At 42.2% G+C, this 16146-nt stretch overlaps 1 protein-coding gene across 13 annotated transcripts in view; it reads right to left on the bottom strand.

Annotated features, from left to right (window-relative positions):
• BLTP1 (bridge-like lipid transfer protein family member 1) overlaps window positions 1-16146 on the bottom strand; it is a 341411-nt gene that overhangs the window by 267763 nt on the left and 57502 nt on the right. For 12 of the 13 annotated variants that reach the window (XM_088452258.1, XM_088452264.1, XM_088452266.1 and 9 more), the window contains exons 4-7: window positions 14758-14836; window positions 12609-12673; window positions 2671-2857; window positions 1727-1808 (exon numbers count right to left, since the gene is read on the bottom strand). In XM_088452258.1, the coding sequence (XP_088308384.1) occupies window positions 1727-1808; window positions 2671-2857; window positions 12609-12673; window positions 14758-14836 (413 nt within the window). The remainder of the gene's footprint in view (window positions 1-1726; window positions 1809-2670; window positions 2858-12608; window positions 12674-14757; window positions 14837-16146) is intronic. The other variant, XM_088452270.1, reaches the window with a different exon arrangement.

Below are 16146 nucleotides of genomic sequence, written 5' to 3'. Positions count from 1 at the left end.
GGCTCTCTATAATTTACCCCAACAGCAACCTTCCACAAATGTCTGCTGATGTAATTGAGGATTACCTTTCTCCTAATTTGCCTTCTACACTTTAATCTGTGCAGCGAGCTTTTCTTAATGCAGATATTACTTTAAAAGAAGTTCATGCAGCTGTCAAAAGCTTGAACTCTTCGGCACTGGGCCCGCATTACTTGACCCCCCAATACTACTAATAATTGTGGGTGTTACAACTCCAATTATTGCTGAATTTATAAAAATTTTGAGGGGGGAGCTTGACAGTCTACGAAATTGGCCAATATCATTGTCATCACGAATCCTGACAAAGACCTATCTTCCAGTCAGAATTATAGACCAATCTTGCTATTAATCATTGATCTGAAGTTGTATGCTAAAGATTTGGCTAACAGATTAAACCCACTTTTCCCATCCTTGATCAAGTTGGTTTTCTATCGGGTCATCAGGCTTCTGATAATGCCAGATGCACAAGTGACCTTGTTCACTCTCAATCCATACACAAAAATGCCCCTCATTATTGATGGCCCTTGATGTCGAGAATGCTTTTGATGGAATTTCTTGTCCCTTCATTGGAGCGCACAGGTCAATGGGCTTCAATCAGAAATGTTTATGTGGTATTCAGGCTTTAGATAATTCCCGTCAAGCAATGGTATTATCCATTTTAAACAAAACTGGCACAAGGCTGGGCTGTCACCTCTCTCCTTTGATATTCGATATTCTTAATGTACCATTCGCTGCAAGAATTAGACAAAATGCTAATATTTCAGGAATTAGGGTAGGAAGGTCTAAGCATAAAATTGCCCATTATGCGGACAACGTTTTCTTACCATATCGAACTCTGCTGTTTCCCTCCCACATCTCTTAGATGACATTAAACAATATGGCCTACACTCGGGATACAAAATTAGGATGTAGATACCTGGATCCATTCTCATGGATAGTCAGTATAAACGCTCTTAAGATGTACATCCTCCAAAGACTTCTACCTAATCAGGTACCTCCCTATGTTTTTAAATTCATTCAACACCTTTCTTCTCAATTTATTTGGGCAAAAGCATCCCATGGTTCATTTGAAACTTCTTCAGAGTTTTACTCAAGGGGGAGATTTGGTTAGACATTATATTATGTATTGAGTATTACGATAACTGTATACATTAGCTTTAGCAACAAGTTGCATCTAAAATTAAAACGTGAACTCCTCAAAGATCAGAGCCCTGCCAAAAAAAAAAATGGTACAGTAAACACTACTCATATACTCCTATCATTATTTCTCTCATCACCTTGGATTCTCCCCACTTCTCGTATCTCCCCTGTTTGCGATTTTGCAACAACGCCTCCCCTCCCCATTCCCCTCTAATGTTGTTGCCCTATTCATTCTGAGATTCTGTTTGCTTATTTATATTGACTGTACCTGCTTTCCTTTTCTGCTATTACCTTGTATGTTGAATCTTCAATAAAACAAATATTATAAGAATGTTCTGAATGTGCAATTTAAATATTAAATGTACATATGTACCACTACTAACACATTGCACTGAATGTAAAAATGTTGCTCCCAAGCACAGGTAGTTGTCATGTAACAATTAAGGCACACAAAAGGTATCCCACAAATGTAGGCAATTTACATGTAAAATTGCGCTAACTGTTTGACATCTGTCACTCATATCAGTAGCCATCCGTAGGTAAATGTATATTGCTGTATTTCACTTACTGTGCTGATATTGACTTTAATGACTGGTATGAGAGATCTCCAAGATGAGGACGGATCTGGAGATTCTGTTTTAACTTTTCCACTGAAACAGAAATAAGAAAGTGATCACGTTTATTACAGAAAAAAAATAGACCTGATAGAGACAAGGGCCTACAAATAAATAGGTGACAATTTATCTTTAAAGGACCACTGAAGTCAAAATTTTAATTTTCAGCTATAAACCATGAAGGTTAAACACACTGGTGACTTTTCACTGTAGCTTTGTTAAAAAGTATTACCTTTAACCTTCATTATCTGCCACTGAAGCCTCTACCACATACAGCGTTGAAGACAGTGACTTAATGGAATCGTATACAAGTCAGAAATATAAACTGCATGCATATTATCTGCTCTATAATATACAACCTTTGAAATACATGTCCAAAAAAGGCTGTACTCGCTCTTTGCATCTCAAAAATACTGTTGGTTGGATAAAGTACTTTATGTTTAAAACTTCTAATATTCATTGGTAAAGTTACTTATAACCATGTGGTTAGTTTACAGAATTATATGAGCTAACAAAGGTTCATAATTCAAGGCATTGCCTTTGTCAAATACATTTGGCCAGTAAATGGCGAACTAACTACAACCACGTAAGAAACTGCATCATATAATTATGATGTACTAATGTTTGATAAATGTGGAAGTAACTTATTTTACATAGCAAAGCTCAGTGCTCAACAAATTTGTATGAATGAATGCGAATAGGAGATGCCATATGTTTTGCCTTGGGCAGAGTACATAACCTGGGAAAGAGCACATTCTCTCTCTTTTTACGATGAACTTAAGACATAACGCTTGGCAGGACGATAGACTAACAATCACCAACTAAACTTACTACCCCAGGAAGAGCACAGATGTCTATTTTGCAGTAAAGTTTGTCTTCAGTTAATAAACCATAGTACCTTTCAAGTTCAGAATGCACTTTTTCTTTTCCATTCTCCCGAACCTTATCATCTTCTTTCTTTGGAGGAAATATGGTTGGGTCTAAGCCAAAAATTTCCTCAAGATGTCCATAAAGATCAGAGCGATTGTAAACATGGAACTCAAAATCATTCACTGTAATGTATAGCCTGGTTTCTGCTTTGGGATCTAACAAGAGAAAAGACAGAGAGGGAATTGCAATTTATAATGGATTCAAGCAATCTATATTAGCTTAATTCCTAATTTATGTAATATATATTTTCTTCCAAAAGGTTTTTTTTTGTTTTGTTTTTGGAATATGCACACTAAGAACCATAAAAAAATTCCACAATAATAACTCTATTAACACAGTGCTCCTTCTCCAAATAGGACAATAGCTCATAATCTAAGTTATCTAGAAAGTTAGAAATTAAACCACAACATAATAGTGATAAAACCAGTGGTGTAACCAAGAAAAAAAAAAGGTGTGTGTGTGTGTGGGGGGGTGTCATCAAGCAGGGCACATGCCCCGGGTGCCGTGGCAGGCCCGCAGAGCGGGGCACTGCCAGCCAGGGAGTCGTTCCCGCACCGTCGAATTGCGCCACAGCCGCTATCCCGCCACTATTGCGCCGCCGAGCAAGGCCCGTGGTGCTCGGCGGCGTTACTGCAGCAGCAGCTCCCACTTTGTTAGAGCTGCTGCCAGGAGCATGACCTAAACACCAGCGTCACACTGAGCTTCAGCCTGCTGCCTGGCCTCACCATCCCGCAGCTCCCAGCTGAAGGAGAGGGGGAAGGGAGACATAGAAGGAGAGGGAGATACAAAGGGAGACATAGAATGAAGGGGGAAGGGACACACAGACATAGAATGAAGGGGGAGATGATGCAGGGGGGAAATGATGGTGTGGCTGAGAGATGCAGGAGGGATATGATGGGTTGGCTGAGAGATGCAGGAGGGAGATGATGGTGTGACAGAGATGCAGGAGTGAGATGATGATGTGGCTGAGAGACACAGAGGGGAGATGATGATGTGGCTGTGAGACGACACAGGGGGTAGATGATGGGTTGGCTGAGAGACACAGGGGGAAGATGGTGTGGCCTCTCACAGGGGGCATGAGTCTGGTTGAACCGCTGTTGTATGACGATGACCTTGCTAATATTCCTACACAAAGAGGCATCTTCCGGACGATGTGACCTACATGAATAGTGAATACCGACTGAAGACGCAGACTTCCCAGGGAGGATAGATTTCTTCATAGGTTCCACAATGTGAGAATCCATTATACAGGGAAGGTGCATATGGAATGGAAAGGAATGTTCCCAGAGTGATGAGAAACGGGTTGCGTGTTATGTTGGTGCACGCCCCATTTTCAGTGGCCATGCCCCTTCCAGTATGTGACCATGCCTGTGTGTGTGTGGCGCTGTTATTCATCGTGTCCTGGGTGCCGAAGGCCCTAGTTAGACCTCTGGCTAAAACCTAAACTAAAATATCCCAGTCAGCGACTCATGACTATGTCAAAAAGCCTGGCTGCTCTGCTTCAGAGCATGTAATGGACAGATGCAAATGGACTGCAAGAGACAGTAATAAACTTCACAAAGCCACCCTGTTGTATCCAACATTAATACAGTATGTCTCCTCTGTTCCTCAGCCTAGGCTACTGTTCTTCTAACCAGATGAGATATACGGACATTACCATGGATGTTTATGAGAAGCAGAAAAATATGGAGGCACAGTTTATATTTATTTAAAACATTACCTCATGCCAATAACACACTGCTGTACAAAAGGAAAGTGATACACTTAATAGAGAAGAACAGAAAGTTAGGCTATTAATTAGTAGTATCAGCTCCAAGAGACTCTGATCAATTATACATGGAAAATTGAAGCAGACTATAGTCCACATGGGACCTTTACAAGCGATCACTAACAAGATGATGATTGAGGTTTTTTTCTAAGATTTGATTCTCTTGGGCAGCCATTAGGCCTCATTACAAGTATAATCTTAAATTATGTAAGACAAATCTGACAGGTTGCATATAACTTACAATATTTAGTATTTAATAAAATACAACAAAACACCATGAGTCATTAAGTCAGTTATGTGCGGGTACATATACAAGTATGTTCTCCTGAATCTGCTTATTTATATATCCCTTATGGCTTGAAATCCATAGATGTCATAACACAGATCCCACATCCCACCTATTCTGTTCAAGTCACAATTTATTTCCGCATGATTAAACCAGTCACTGTCGTACTAATGATGTTCATTGTGTCTTGCCAGTAGACTATTGATCATCAGGTAATAAATTAACAATATAATAGACTGAACTAGTGAAACGAGACATTTTTCCTCTGGTTATGTCCATATCACAGTGACAAATCCTTTGGGATGAGATTAATCTGCGTTTCCAGCTACCAAAGCAAAATGACAGGAGTCAGAAGTGAGAACAAATATATATGTCACGTTCCTGAAATAAGTAGGAGAATGGCCGCCCACATGGGACTGTTCGTGGGATACAACACGCAGTTTATCAAACTCTGAAGGATAAAAATAATGTTTTAGAAGGTATGATTTCTGTCACAGTTAGGAGCTAAATATTAAAACATATAGCCATCAGAGTAGTGTATAAGTGACCAAAACACTAAAAGGAATAGCAAAAGATGTGATGGGGACAAGAAGCACTAGAACATTAGCTTGAGATGGATTACGAATTATAGTTTTAGAATAGCACATTATACCATAAATGACATTAACTTATACAGTATTTTATTATTAATGATATTTCAATATAAAACATAACTTATAAAAGTAATGTGTCCATTTTCCAGCAAATACAAACAGTAAAACGTGTGACCATTCAAATGAACGCAGGATACATGTACTTTCTGTACATCTTAGCAAAACTGACAAGATGGGTGGATCTGCCTTAAACCATGAATGCAAAAGAATTCCAAACACCTTTAGAATAGACACTTCCAAGAGACACAAAGGTTCAACCTAACAGAGATTTTCTTAACCCATACATAAACTTTTCCTTAAACACAAAAAGTTAAGGAAAGAAATCGTAAACGAACATGCATCATTAATAATTTAAGAATGACAAAGACCCTGTGTGAAAAGTCTCTTCACAGATTCAGCAGGTTATAGCAGTAAATGTCTACTGTGTCTGTCTGCAAATATGCAAATACATTCATGTTACCACCGGAGGCACAAAACAACAATCTGTTATGACTGTGTGTTTGTGCTAAGCAATGTAGCCTCACACAGTTTATATTTTACTGTTTCCTTATTCGTAATTTAACCCATGCTGCTATATTTACTAACGAGAATGCATTTAATACTGCTGTATCTATTTATTTATCCCATAAATATTAAGTAGGCCAGAGGACAAATTAAAGGATGACCATTACCAGTGGCGGGCTGGGCCGGGGGGGAAGGTTGCCATGTGCCCCCCGGGCCGCAGCGTCATGCGGGCCGCGGGCAGTCTGTGTCACAGACTGCACCGCGTGTGTAGCGCTGACCGGACGGAGTTCGGTCAGCGGTACACAGCACAAACACACAGCCGCCGGAGCCGGCAGCTGTGTGTTTGCTTTAGCAGCTGATGAGAGCCAGACAGACTCTCATCGGCTGCTGCCCCCACTGCCAGAGCCGGACATCTTCCGGCTCCCGCAGTGGGTAATGGGAGTGACGCGTCACTCCCATAATGCAAAGCGGCGGACGGAGGAGCTGATCTCGGCGGCGGGACCAGGAGCGGGTGTCAGGTAAGTGTTTTTTTTTTTATATTATGCGTGTCTACTGCGGGGGGTCTGGCACTATAAGGAGGAGACCACTACTGGGGGCACTACAAGGGGGCGGGGGGACTACTACTACTGGGGGCACTACAAGGGGGGGGGGGACTACTACTACTGGGGGCACTACAAGGGGGGGGGACTACTACTACTGGGGTGCACTACAAGGGGGGGACTACTACTACTGGGGGCACTACAAGGGGGGGGACTACTACTACTGGGGGCACTACAAGGGGGGGGGACTACTACTGGGGGCACTACAAGGGGGGGGGACTACTACTACTGGGGTGCACTACTACTACTGGGGCACTACAAGGGGGGGACTACTACTGGGGGCACAAGGGGGGGACTACTACTGGGGGCACTACAAGGGGGGTACTACTACTGGGGGGACTACTACTAGGGGCACTACAAGGGGGGTACTACTACTGGGGGGGAGTACTACTAGGGGCACTACAAGGGGACTACTACTAGGGGCACTGCATAGGGGGGAGGGGACTACTACTAGGGGCACTACATAGGGGGGAGGGGACTACCACTGGGGGCACTACATCGAGGGACCACTGCTGGGGGCTCTATATAAAGGGCAATAGTGGGGGTACTGCATAGGGGGAAGACTACAACTGGGGCCACTATTTAAGGGGCACTGTATAAGGGTTACCACTACTGGGGGCACTATATAAGGGGCTTACTACTGGGGCACAAGGGGCACTGCACAGGGGGGATCACTACTGGGGGCACTACTCGAGGCCTGCATACGGGTGTCCTCTCCTGAGGGGGGGGGGGCGCCGTATCACGCACGTTCTTTCGGGCACCCTGGCTGCACGCTACTCCTCTGCCAGGGCCGCCTGCATGCATTTACCCCCAGGCTAAAAGTTGCCAGCCAGCCCCTGACCATTACTATTTAAATGTAATAACTGTAGCATCTCGAAAATCCCAACATGCATATCTATAGAATATTTGTGACTGCTGCTAGAAAATGATGTAATTGGGAGGGCACACACATGCACATGGGGCCCTAACATGAACAGAGCGCACTGCAGCCATTGTCTGGTCGACACGTCAACTGGAAGACCTGTGAAGGGGCAACAAGAGCACAGGAAAGATAGAGGAATATAAGAAAACGACGGGTGTGGGGAGCATAAGCTAGAGTCAGAGGGGTGACCAAGAGCGAGAGACAGAGGGAAAGGAGTATAGCAAGAGACTGAGGGGGATGAGAAAAAGCAGGAGGGCGAGAGAAAAAGGGAGGAGGATAGAGACTGAGGGTGGGAGTGCAAACAACAGAAGGAGGGCAAGAGACAGAGGGAGGGGGAGAAGAGCAAAAGACAGAGAGGAGGAGTGAAGAGACAAAAGGAGGGAGGGAGGAAGTCAGGTACTGAGGGGGCAGGATAAAACCAGATACATGTAGGGGCAAAAGAGCAAGGAGAAAAGTGCAAGAGACTGCGAAAGAGAAAGACTGAAGCAGGATAGTAATATGAGGGGTGTGAAATAAGCTTCCTGATGCACAAAAAGTATTATATTTACAAACAAAGTGAACATTACATTTTTTCAAAGGATTCGCAAGAGAAGTCTATGCAAAGTTGCATGCGTTCAAACCACTTGGTGAAGCAACTGGACCAGTCCAAAGCAAGTATGTCTTCTACATGTTGGATGAAGGTCTCCACTGCATCTTCCAGTGACTCAAAACTAATCTCACGCATCTTGCACTTGGTTTGTGAGTTGCTGGGGGCAAGGTCTGGAATGTATGGCGCATGAGCAAGCCCCTGGATGCATTGAAGGAGATGGGCACCACGAGCGGGAGTTCTTAAACGGCGCCTGGAAATGGCTTCCAGCTCCAGTCCCCAGTGATGGTGTGCTGCTGCACCAGTGGTACAGTAGCTACATGACCAGTCTTGGCCACAAAAACAGTCACCATCTGCTTGGCCACACTGTGCTCACATCGGAACTTCTGTGATGTCGCATCTGCCATTGGGGTCCACTGGGCCGACTGTTGTTTGGTGTCAGGGTCTAAACTGTAGACCCAGGATTCATCACCACTGATGATCTCCTAGACAGAGTTTGAGTGACAGTCATCAAACTAGGCCAGCATATTGCGGCTCCAAAGCACCCGAGCCTCATTCTGCTCTCGAGTCACCTGATGGGGCACCCAGCGTGTAGAAACCTTGCTCAGGCCAAGCTTTTCGTAGAGTATCAAGCGGATGGATCCTGATGAGATGCCGATCGTCTCCATCAGGGCCACAGTCACCCTGGTGTCTACCTTAACTATGGCCTGCATGACTCCTCGGTGATGGCGCACACAGGACGACCGCATCACTCCTAGTCTTCCATGGACCATCGCCTGTGCCGAAATTCTGCAAAAAGCAGCTCGCAGTAGGTCAAAACTCTCCTGCTGTTGCAGACCACTCTTGTAGTCGTAGAAGATCATGGCTCTCCAGTGGCCTCTGTTGAACTCAATAAGAAATTTGTGAAGGAAGTGAACAAGCTGACTTCTTCAGTGTGCAGTGATGCTTATATACGGTTCTGTGCCCTCAGATTTCACAAGACCTTTATGCAGAGATAACAGTTCACAACCAGACAGTGCGATTGGGTCTACTCTACCTATGTACTGCACATCCGGAAACTTATTGCACACCCCTCATACTAGGTACACACCTTTTTGAATCTGCTGCTGATCGGGTTAACACTCCCAATCAGTCGAGCAGGGTGTCCCCAGTGTCGCCACGTCAACTGCTTGCTGTCCCGTACACACACTGTGGTAGACATAGGACATTGTGTATGGGCTTCTATGGGATCGGGAGGTCGAGCCAAGAAATATTAAACAGCACATAATAAGCGATCTCCCGATGCAGGAACGCACCTGTAATGCTAATGCATTCAAACCTATACAATAGTCGGTCCGATGAACCGATTTCTCATACAGTAATAGACAGTGTATACAGGTAAAACTTGCATCTGTCCCAATACAGATATACTGAACTATGCATTTGGCTCTTGTCAGCATATCTGTAGGCATTTGTGTGTAATGTGTACAATGAAGGTCATGTTTTGACGTCAGTGTAAAAATAAATACTGCCCAAACCCCGAACTCTAAGTTTACTCTCTAAGCCCTTTTGTTCTTTTCTCTGACAAATGTTTTTCATGACCATGATGGAGGTTAAAAAAACAGACAATTATGCAAAGTAAACACTTCATACTGGGTACTGCAGCACTTGAGAGGTCAGCAATTCTGCAGTTATTTATGACTGTACTAACACAAATTACTTTTTTTGTATGTAATATACGAAGGCTGAAAAATTTCAATAATATAAACTTTATCAGAAATAATGATATTTAAGTACATTATAATTGGTATACAGATGTGTCCACATACATCTATCCTCCATGCGCTACAAGTCGCGCTACACATACCGCAGGAGCTCCGTGTGACTCAGTAGCACAGAGTGTCTTTTTGTGCTACTTTTTACCTTCAAATGCGTCTTATTCGCACAGCGATTGGAATATTTAGCACACGCAGCTTCTGCTGAATACAATGATATGCAGCATGCCTATGTTCTGTGCGCGACTGCGGGTCGCTGACACTGCAAAGTGGCATTTTGCATGCAGATGGCGTGACTAGAAGGGCTGTTTCGCGCAAGGAGGCTAGATGTATGAGGAGACATCCGTACAAGGATTTGTAATGTAGCACCCTAAATACATAGAACATATACTGACAATCCAATGTAGAATTACAGAGATTATATTTTAAACAGCATGAATATATTATTTGATGTTAATAGCTTAAATGCCAAAGTCTGCTTACTAGATAAGATGAATAATACACCCGATATAACTAAATTGCTTATACAAAACAAAATCTGTCTACTATACCAGGGCTTCTCAAATCTACTCATCGGGACACACTAAAAGTGTATATTTTCTATATGTCCATGCTGGAGCACAGGTGAATTCATTATTGGCTGACGCATCATAAAAGTTCCACAGGTGGTTCTAATTTCACTTGTAATTCTATGAGGAGACCTGCAAAACATAAACTGCTAGTGTGTCCCAATGACTGCACTATTCTTTATATTCCATGAAAGCCAGGCTCAGATGTAACGTCTCTAGTCTTAGCCAGAGAGTTACATAATGACTGTAGATGAGGGGGGGTGATTATTATATTTATGATGATGGAGATACATGGCGGTGATTTTGATGAAGCAGACATTTTAATAAGGTTTATGTGGAAGAAGATTAGCAGGGCATAGTAGCGCACGCAGGGGGTTTTCTGAGTACCCAGAAACCTCCTAACAAACTCGAGAGCAGGTGTCATGCTATTAAGCCCCAACCCCTTAGCGGCAAAATGCCACGATTCGCGAATTAAAAAGGAAGAGGCGGAGCTGATATGTCATTCATTTAGAATTGCGTCATTTGGCCCCGCTACCATCCGATTAACCCACAAATCGCTGTATTTTGCCGCTAGGGGAAGGGGCTTAATTACATGGTGCCAGCCTGCCAGGTCCCGTCCCAATCAGATCTACAACCCGCACCTTCTGCAAGGTAAGTGTATATATATATATATATATTTATATATTTACAGATATATGGAACACCCCCCCTTCCCCTGTACAAAATACTGCATTTGCCTCTGCGGCTGAATTTACTCATGGCGGGCCCCTAGACTTTCAGGTGTTTCAGGCTCCCCCGGCACCTCTATCTTTCACCCCACTACAAGTACTGTATGTTGAGTGGGTCTAGTACGTTTAAGTAGAAAGTGAGCAACAGCATATGGTCTAATACAGCGTGGCCGAAAGATGACATTGAGCAAAGTGTATGGTATCTAAGGCAATAATGGAGTGACTTGATTCAGAATACAGTGAGTTTCTGTTTATTAGATTGCTAAAAAAGGAGACACAGTGCTCCATACAATCCCAATAAAATGTACATTAAATCAATAGTGTCCAGTATGGTGAGACTACTGTCAAAGAGACTGCTGGCAAAATAAGCTGTTTCCTTTAGGGTGTTCCACTGTCGTATACCAAAAAGTGGCATTATCTCCCCGTGGCAAGTCTGCAGGGTAGAGTCTACTGAAAGTGCAGTCACACAATGGGAATGGGAAGTGTAAGATGACCCTTGCTGAAAAGGGGGCCTCTTCCCGAATGGTGTGCACACCATATGTCTCTCTCATCCCGAAGGTGGTCGTCAGGGTTTTGGATGTGCTTGTGTGTCCTCGCACATCATATGTCTCCCTCACCCTTAAGGTGGTCATCAGGGTTTGGATATACTTGCGTGTTCATCATGGTGGCGTCCCACACTATGCACTTACCAGTAGGCTGCAGTGTCCGTTCTGGTGTGTGCACTCCGAATCTTCAATCCAGTTGGCTCCACCCCTATGCTGGGGTATCCTTGCTCAGCACTCGGTGGTGGTTATCTAGTGGGCAGCCGGAATCCCCGCAAGTCCCGCGGAATCTGCTGCTGCTGTGTGTGCTGGGGTCTGGAGGAGAAAGAACTTCCTCCAGGTAGCAGCAGTAACAGTAGTTGTGATGGCAGTGGTCACATGTACTCTCATGGTGGTTTAACTACTTATCAGGGGGCACTGGGATGAAGCAGGGGACTGAGGGGGCAGTGATAGTGCTAAGGAGGGAGCATAATCAGTTTGAAGCATGAGAGGGAACATAAATAATTAGCATGATTGAGAGATAAGTAGGGGAGATGGAGAAGAGAACCGAGGTGGGAATAGAGAAGAGTAATAATGTGAATTAAAGGGGGTGCAATGTGTGTAAGAGGGGTGAGCAGTGTGTAAAGATTTTGGAGGCTGTGTGTCTGGTCCACTATTACTAGATACCATATAAAAAGGCTACAAACTTTGCATGGCTCCTAACATAGTAATACAACACAGTGTCCAATAAATGGTTACTGTTTGAACTGCTCTTACAAGTTGGGCTCAATAGTGCTGACAGCAAGCTCTTTCCCCAACTGCCAGTATCCGATAATGACAATATTTGTTATGGATAATGGGATAAATAGGTGAAAATCTGTCTTTTTTTGTCTTTTATTTTCATATAATGTTAGATGGTAATCTGTACAAAGTATCCACTTGACCACTCAGAATGATAAAACTAAAAAGGAACAAGTTCTTAAATGATTAAAACATATAGATTTACCCACACTTACCATGTTGTTTCTGTTTTGGGTTGTACATTTTCCACCAACGAAATATAATAAATCCATCTTGTATTCTAGAATAGAAATAAAAATTACCTGTATTATAAATGAATCTGTACATGTACAGACAATATGCTAAGACCTTTAGCACAAGGTAAGAATACTGTGGAGCTCAACTCCAGTGCGATATGATCTTATCATTATATGATTAAATGAAGCAGAACTGGGCACCTTGCCTAGGTGGCTCAGTTCCAAACAAACACACAAAGCTGTCATACAACTATGGATTCAATTCCATCAGTCACGCAGTGTAAATGTTAAATCTGTCTCGTTCATAATACAGAAATATACTTTTGTTCAGCTTCAGAAGACAGACAGCCAAACATTACTTTGTCACATTTCGGCGAAGCTTCACAAAATGCTTTCATTTAAAAACAACTTATCAGACATAGGGCCTGATTCATCATGGATCACAACTGCGTGTACGCAGATAGGTCAATGGTGCGTACTGCGCATGCTGTGCAGTGCGCGACTTAGCATTGCGATCACTTACGCAGATACAAAGCCATCGCAGACCGAGGGATGGGACATCAGTGTTTGGGGGTGGTGACAGGGGAGTGATTGGAAAAACACAGGCGTGCCTGTCCATTTGAGCGCTGTTGCTTGGGTGTGCAAAAATTAGCCACTGCGAAGGCATATGCAGCTTGTGTACTCATTGCGTGTGACGAGAGTTGCAATTTCTGAGACAGATCAGGGCCATGCCGATGTTACTCGATGTTCCCGATGTACTGTATATGCAGGACTGCAAGGTATTACAGATGTGAGATAGCGGTAGTGGGTGTCTCTATGCTGGCTGTGCGACTGCTTTGCGAGTGCATCCATTAGCATATTTTCGCAGCAGGCCTGCGTGCGTAATTGCAGCCGCGATCGCAATAGCGAATCCATAGTGAATCAGGCCCGTAGTCCTCTGTAAAGGAATTTCATTACAATATAGTGAAAAAAAACGATATAACTTAAAATAATAGAGCGGATCTGTAGAAGTGGGAAGGTTTGGTGTTGATCTAATTACAATCTCACTATATTCGATAAATGACCATGGAGCAGGAATTTTACCACCCTCACACACAGTCTTTACTCCGACCCCCTCTCTCCCCACCTTCTTCTTCCTGTTCTTGCTAAGGCAATTTAATTGCAAGCTGTACTTTATTCATGCAACTGGCTAATATATATAACAAAACTATTTATAATTGTCAGTTTATGAATGAAATAGGCTATGAAAATGTTTTATGTGATCTATAAAAGGTTTTCCCAGAAGTAGGGAACGTTATGATTGCTGTTCAGCAGTGATGAAAGGCTGTGTATACAAAATGGTGGCTGATCTCCCACCCAGGAGCTGTAGAGCAAGGGGAAGAATATCAGAGCCTCAGAGAGAGGGGGATACAGTCCCTGCTGGTGTATTTTACACTACATGGCAGTGGTAGGATGAACAATTACTGGCCAAGATGAGTCAGCAGGAGTGTGCAGATGGTACCAACAGACTTACCACTAGTCAAACAAGAGAAGTTCCACAAGTTTCCACAGGAGTATGTCAGGCAAACAGCAGCTAGTGGGCATTCCAATTTATTTATTTATTACCAGTTATTTATATCGCGCACACACATATTCCACAGCGCTTTACTCTTTGTATATTTGGCCATGCACATCAGTCCCTGCCCCAGTGGAGCTTACAATCTATATTCCCTATCACATGCTCACACACATACACACTAGGGTTCATTTTTGTTGGGACCCAATTAACCTCCCAGTACATTTTTGGTGTGGTAGGAAACCGGAGCACATGGAGGAAACCCACACAAGCACAGGGAGAATATACAAACGCCACACAGTTAGGGTCGTAGTGGGATTCAAACCCACAACCTCAGTGCTGTGAGGAAGTAATGCTAACCATTACACCGTCTGTGCTTCCAATTATCTTGTTGCAAATTTACTGGAAGCCCTGATATTGTGGTCACGTTACATCTGAGAACTAGAAATAGCCACACCAGCAACCTCCAGTACTAGTAGTGATTGAGCATTATATAAAACTTAGTTTAAACAGGATGTTTTACAAAAAAGAAATAAAGCACCATCTGTGCCAGATCCAAAAAGCATAACATACCTAATTGACATGTCTTCTGTAATATAGTAGATTTCACGCAGCATGATCTTTCCAGAAAGGACAGAGAAAGAAAATGATCCTAAGAAATATAAAAATTCTTGTTTATACAAAATATAAACAGACCAAACCAGTGAATTTAACATATTACATACTGTATGGCTCCTAAGCTATAAATAAGCTTTAAAATACTATTATATCTGATGAAGTATCTAAAAGACAGTGGTAAGCTAAACAAAAAAAAAAACTTTAAAAAAAAAAGCAACAAACCTAAAATGTATGATTTTATAACACTTCTTTTGCAAGAGACACATTTTGCATTAACGAATATTTTCCAGAAGCAGACATGAGTAGTCTTTCTTGTGGCGCACTAATTTAAATTAAAATATAATGTATTTCTTCTTAATAAAATATAGACACAAACAGTGAAATATTTATAAACAAATAATTGTGAAGACAATACGAATAAAGACTGTGATTAAAACAAAGTCCCACTGTGTGTTTCTTTTGAAAATTATCAAATTTGCCTATAATATGCATCCAAGTATAGTCCACAGCTATGATGGTATATATTCTATAGCGTTATATTATACTGAAAAATGGGATGATATCTTGTGTCCACTAGCTAAATATATTTCACATTCATTGGTAGGTATTAGGAAGATCAAATATCAATGTGCACCTTGCAATAAGTTCAAACATAGGGTTAACCGAAAGGCCTCTATTGGGGTTATAAATAAAGCGACATTGTGCACAGATCTCCTGAAACTAAGAATTTTATATTTATAGGCATCCTATTTTACACTATAAATCATTGATAGCAGACAAAATAAACTAAGGAGAAGTGGTAAAACACTATATTTCATGGGATTGTTGCCAGAAGTATCAGGCTACAAAGTTTTAGGGGCATATTCAATTATCTGAGGTAAAAAATGTTTTATTGCGTTGAATTAATGCGCCTATGAGTGGGCAAAAGAGAAAAAAAATATATAGAAAACAAGATTTTTAAAGCAAATAAATGCTCTAGTTTAATTTGGGGTGTATTAAGATCCAATTAATGTAATTTGAAGCAACTTCTAAAAATTAAGAAAAAAAAACAACCTGTCCCACCCATGCAGCACCCCTATATACCTGTCCCACATCTTTAACCCATTATTCTGCACTTTGCAGAATTTTCACCCCAAAAAATGACATGTAATTATTGAACAAGTGAAGATAAGTAAAAACTTTTTTGAATTACAGCACCCTAAAGTATCAAAAAAAATTTCACTACACCCCCTAGGCTAAAATTTTCTTACTGAGAAATTCAGAAAGATATATAAAATTAAGTAATTTGTGCTTATCTGTCATCCTTAGGATCAGTTATGTGGTGGTGGACCGGGTTCCGCTTCT

This window comes from Taudactylus pleione, unplaced genomic scaffold (genome assembly GCF_031769625.1).
Source record: "Taudactylus pleione unplaced genomic scaffold, aTauple2 ptg000036l, whole genome shotgun sequence".
Lineage (NCBI taxonomy): Eukaryota > Metazoa > Chordata > Amphibia > Anura > Myobatrachidae > Taudactylus > Taudactylus pleione.
The sequence above is the reverse complement of the archived record's forward strand: the minus strand, read 5'-3'. Positions and strand labels throughout refer to the sequence as shown.